The 6,243-nt window shown below is 36.0% G+C and overlaps 1 protein-coding gene across 1 annotated transcript; it reads left to right on the forward strand.

Moving 5' to 3' along the window:
- The first annotated feature begins 484 nt into the window (after positions 1-484).
- LOC140449133 (uncharacterized) lies at positions 485-5,917 on the forward strand. The gene has a single exon (XM_072542279.1). The coding sequence runs from the start codon at positions 485-487 to the stop codon at positions 5,915-5,917; it is 5,433 nt and encodes a 1,810-aa protein (XP_072398380.1).
- Positions 5,918-6,243: the final 326 nt, after the last annotated feature.

Below are 6,243 nucleotides of genomic sequence, written 5' to 3' on the forward strand. Positions count from 1 at the left end.
ACACCGTTTACAACAACGGTGGACTTATAAACTTTATTTATTTTCGCGTTACTCAGTGACTCTCAACTCGATACAATTTCTATACACAATTCTCACAGTGTTTATTTGTATTTTATATATTATCACTCACTATAATTTTTATACTCGTTCTCGTTTTAAGTAATACTTTCTTACTTACTATAATTGACGCATAATACGCAATTTTGAATGTGTTTATCAAAGTCGTATCCTACTATATTTATGACTAATTAAAAATTACTTATCGCATTCATTTACAGATATTTCACGATTTTTTTACACATTTATATAACTTTGAATTTGAATTTTTACACATTTTTTATAGTATAGTACAATTTCAATTTTCAGCCACGATCTTTTTTCTTTTTAATAACAAACATATCTTTCTATCTCTACACTGTACACTGGTGTTGTCTCAGTTTTGTTTTCGTTTTATTATCACATATTTTAATTTATACTAATTGACATGGATCTATTGAAAAGAGAGCGTGGCACATGCAAGTCTACAATCACTAGAATTTTAAATTGGATCAATAACTCCCTTGATATTCAAACTAACACCTTTGAATTAGATCACCGAAAAGCACATTTAGTTAATACCTTTAATAATTACAATGATATTTGCAATAAAATAGAATCTATTGATGCGGTCGACTTGCATACCGAAAATAGGGAAGAAATCGAGGATAAATACTTCTCTGCTATGTCACGAATTGACGGAAAATTATCTCAATTAACGCTCAGTAACTCATCTTCTTCCCCATCACATTCTCAATCACAGGAACCCGCTAGTAATTCAAATGTAAGGTTACCACCCATTTCCGTCCCCAATTTCAATGGTGAATACAGTAAATGGCTCTCTTTTTACCAATTATTTTCTTCTCTAGTAAAGGACAACAATAGTATCACAAACGCACAAAAATTAATATATTTAAAATCTTCTCTTAAAGGTGAACCCTTAACTTTAATTGACTCACTTGAAGTTACTCACGAAAATTTTGATCTCGCAATAACTATTTTAGAAAAAAAATATGATAATAATCTCGCGATAATAAATTCGCATATTAACGCTATAATAGATTTCCCTACACTTTCAAAGAGCAATTATCATTCATTAAATGAATTCGTAAATGATTTGAAAAGACATATTGACTCCTTAAAAATTCTGCATGTTCCGATCGAATCGTGGGATTATCTCTTAATAAATATTATAATTAGGAAACTTGATTTTGCCACTAAACGGTATTATGGCGAAAGAAGGGATCGCGACAACACTCCCTCGATTGTCGAACTTTTTGAAATATTGAATGAACGGTGCAACATTCTCGCAGACCTAACATATACCTCTGACTCAAAAAGAGAAAAATCACACGGCAAATATAATGCTACCTCTCTCCACCTCAACGCCTCTGCTACACTCCCATCTCGCGTTTATATTAAATGTAATTACTGCAATGATTCAGCTCACAAAATATATACATGCAGAAAATTTTCCTCTCTGCCACACTCTGAAAAATATAACTTTCTTAAGGCTAATCACATGTGTTCTAACTGTTTGGGTACAAAACACACCCATGCTGATTGTCCTTCACGAACTTGCTCAATCTGTTCCAAAAAACACCACACTCTACTGCATCAAAACTCCTATGCGCAAAATACCAATTATTCTGGCTCTTCCCATTCTCCGCATTCCGAAAATTATCGTTCTAACATAAATGGAAATCATTCACGATCTAACCATTCAACACAAAACCCGTCGTATGATAATAGAACTAAACATAACTCTTTTCGTCAACCAAATGATGCCAGTCCAACAACCTCACAAAACACCAATTCTCCTAGTCTCTCATATCAACATAAAAATACCACGCACTCCACGGAACCGCTTCGGACTAATAATGTCCAACCTTCTACTTCTAACAATTTTCCAGACAATGGAAACGACTCCAGCGTTGCTTTGAGTGCTACAAATAAGTCCTTTACATACTCTTCAGTTCTCTTATCCACCGTTCAAGTTAATTTGATCGACAAATCAGGAAGGCCCTTACTAATTAAGGCAGTCCTAGACTCTGGAAGCCAAAAAACGTTCTGTTCTCAAGAGTTGCTAAGTAAAATCAATTGCAAAATTTATCACAGGGAATTACAAATTTCTGGCATTTCACAAGGCTCTTTCACCTCGAACTTAATGGCAAATATTAATGTTCATTCTCCTAATTTAAAATCTCAGCATCTTAACTTGAATTGTGCAGTTATCCCAAAAATAACTTGTCAGTTACCTCAATTTCATATTCAACCCAATAAGCTCAATATACCCAAGGGTTTCACTCTTGCTGACAAGCATTTTTATCAAAAATCAAATATTGACCTTTTGATAGGAGCAGATTATTATTATGACATTCTTCAACCAGGTCTCGTAAAGTTAGGACATAATCTCCCTACTCTTTTCAATACAATTTTTGGCTGGGTAATCGCTGGCAATGTTCCAAACTACGCTCAGTCTAAAAATGATGTCTCTCTATTCGTGCAAACTCAAAATACCCACTCTTCAGACTCAAACCTTGAAGCCCTTGTTTCTAAATTTTGGGAAACTGAAGATTGCCCCGGCGAAAAAATATTGTCCCCCGATGACCAATTAGCCGAATCAAATTTCATTAATCACCTCAAAATTCTCGAAAATGGTCGACTTCAAGTAAATCTACCTCAAAAATCTCCATCTGAGCACCTCAAGCTTGGTGAATCATTCCAAATTGCAAAAAAACGTTTCGAATCACTTGAAAAGAGATTTAAAAATGATTCCAATTTATATAATGCATACAAACATTTTATAGATCAATACATCTCCCTAAATCACGGTAAATATGTTCCTCTTACATACCACAACTCGCTAGATGAAAACAAATATTTTCTACCCCATCACTGCGTTTTAAAGGATTCAGCAACCACCAAATTGCGCGTAGTGTTCGACGGAAGTGCAAAAACCACTTCTGGATACTCTTTAAACCAGATACTTCTTACCGGCTTTCAAACACAGCCAGATCTCTTTGATATCCTCTGTCGGTTTCGGCAATTTAAATTTGTTTTCATCGCCGACATCGAAAAGATGTATCGGCAAATTAATGTCAATCCCAATCAGACTTTTTTACAAAACATCCTTTGGAGAGATAGCCCACACGAACCCTTAAAGTGTATTGAGCTAACGTCTGTAACCTATGGCGTAACGTGCTCCAGTTTTCTAGCCACTCGCTGTTTAAAAGAAATAGCTACTTTAAATACCACAAAATACCCCCTTGGTTCTGATGCACTGTTAAATCAGACATATGTCGATGATATTTTATACGGAACCAATACTCTAGCCGAATTAGAAGCTGCATATCATGAACTAAATTCCATCTTAAACGGTCACAGTATCACTCTTCACAAATGGGTTTCTAACTCGGCTGAATTTTCTGCCAAATATATTCGGTCATCTCAGTCTAATTATGAAATAACCTCAAACAACTTAAATACCAATAAGGTCTTAGGTCTCTCGTGGCACCCCTTAGATGACTATTTTACGATTTCAATTCCAAGTCCTCCCGCTGCTGATAATAGCTTCACAAAAAGAAACGCCCTCTCAGCACTCGCCAAAATATTTGACCCCATAGGTCTCTTGGGATCATTCACTGTCACTGGAAAGGTATTTATTCAAAAACTTTGGCTCAATAAATTAAATTGGGACGATCCACTCCCTGAAACTCTTGCTAAAGAATGGAAAAGATTTATTAACGATCTCACTCTCCTGGAGTCTCTTAAAGTACCCCGTAATCTTTTTAAAGGCAGGCAAATCTCTAAAATTGAAATACACGGATTTGCCGATGCCTCAAGTAAGGCTCAGGCCGCTGTTTTATATTTTCGCACAATTTACGCTGATGATACTATCAGTTGTACTCTAATCGCATCCAAATCTCGTCTAGCTCCCTTAAAAACGGTATCCATTCCTAGATTGGAGCTATCAGCCATGTTACTACTGTCAAGGTTAACTAAAAAAATAAATTCCACCTTTGCAAATCGCTTGCACTTCTCCTCCATTAATTTGTGGACAGATTCACAAATCGCGTTATGTTGGATAAACTCTTCTGCCTCGCGCTGGAACACTTATATAGCAAATAGAGTAACTCAAATTCAAGACCTAACATCAAATTTTTCTTGGAGACACGTTCGTTCTCATGAAAATCCAGCAGATTGTCTATCTCGCGGCTTGACCGCTACTGAATTTCTAAATTCCCGGATGTGGTGGAACGGCCCTGAATTTCTACTTAAAACGGACTTAAACCTAACGACATTTAACCCGAACTCTACCCAAGTATTATTACCGGACGAAAAGGTATCATCCCTTATAATCAGTTCAAAAATCTCAACGCAAGATGAATTTATCAATAATCTATTTTCAAGGTTTTCCTCTTACTCTAAATTATTACGCACCACTGCCTACATATACAGGTTCTCGTTTAATGCAAGAAACTCATCTGATAAAAAACTTGGTATTTTATCTCCGGACGAATTGCGATCCGCCTCTATATCAATATTTAAGGCTATACAATCCCTAAAATTCTCTAAAGAAATCTTGGAAATAAAAACCCAAGGAATTACATCAAATAAGTCCTTAATTACCCTGAACCCTTTTTTGAATGCAGACGGACTTCTCTGCGTCGGTGGACGCCTAAAAAACGCTAATATCCCCTATGAACAAAAACATCCAATATTGTTACCATCTAACTCTCACATTATCAATTTATTACTAACTCATGAACATTGTCGTCTAGGCCACGCCGGACCGCAAACGACATTGTCCAACGTCAGACTTAATTATTGGCCTTTAAACGGACTTCGAACACTAAAAAAAATTGTAAAAAATTGTCACGTATGTTTTAGATTTCGCGCTAAACCTATGGAACAAATCATGGGAAATTTACCAAAGGTTAGAATTACTCCTTCTCGCCCTTTTCAAAATGTGGGCTGCGATTTCGGTGGGCCATTTCTTATTAAATCCTCTAAGTTAAGAAAGGCTCCAATGCAAAAATGTTACATATCTATTTTCGTCTGTCTAGCCACAAAGGCCGTTCACATAGAATTAGTGTCATCACTCTCTACTGATTCATTTTTATTATGTCTAAAAAGATTCATTGCCCGAAGAGGTCTTCCCTCTCTCATATATAGTGACAACGCAACCAATTTCGCTGGTTCAAAAAATGAACTTAAGGATTTGCGCGAATTTTTTAAATCCCCTAGTTTTTCAAATGACATGCAAAATTTCGCTGCACAAAATTTCATAGAATGGAAGTTTATTCCACCTCATAGTCCCCATTGGGGAGGTATATGGGAAGCAGCAATTAAAAGTGCCAAATATCACATTCGTCGAATGATAGGGAATGCTTATTTAGTGTTTGAAGAATTCAGTACAATTCTCTCGCAGATCGAGGCAATTTTAAACTCACGCCCTATTTGCCCCTTGTCGAATGATCCCTCTGATCTACAATGCCTTACACCCGGACACTTTCTAATAGGCAGTAGCCTTACCTCTTACCCTGAAAAAACATTACTACACTTACCAATTAATAGGCTTAACTTCCTTCAAAGATGTTCACAGATTCAACAGTCGTTTTGGAAACGATGGTCTGTTGAATATCTTAGCCAACTGCATAGTCGACCAAAGTGGTCCAAAGTAAGTCAAAATATTAAGATAAATGATTTAGTCTTATTAAGAACTGATAACTGTCCCCCTCTAAAATGGCCTACCGCGAGAGTCCTGGAACTTTTTCCGGGGTCAGATAATCATGTCCGCGCAGTTAAAATTAGAACTGCTACGGGAGAGACTGTTCGACCAATAACTAAATTATATCTCTTACCACAATTTGATTAGGTATATTTTCTTTCGCGTTTTTCTTTCTATTACGCTTTCAATATTATTTACCCATTTTTTACATAGGTACATATCTATTATAACTATCCGCAATTCGCGCGGGCGAGCTTATGTTCAAATCTCTTTAACATAAAAGTATTTATTTACAAAGTAAGGTAATTTACAGGAAAGTCAGTTTGTCAATTCTCTTTATATCAGTTCTCCGAATGTTTAGTGGAATTAAAAATCTATTCTTTGTTCAAAAAATAAAACCTTTTTCTCTCAGAGACTACCTGAACGTTAAGTCGTACATTGTATTAAACAAGTTCTAGGAGTTGTTAAACCGG

This window comes from Diabrotica undecimpunctata, chromosome 8 (genome assembly GCF_040954645.1).
Source record: "Diabrotica undecimpunctata isolate CICGRU chromosome 8, icDiaUnde3, whole genome shotgun sequence".
In the NCBI taxonomy this organism is placed as follows: Eukaryota; Metazoa; Arthropoda; class Insecta; order Coleoptera; family Chrysomelidae; genus Diabrotica; species Diabrotica undecimpunctata.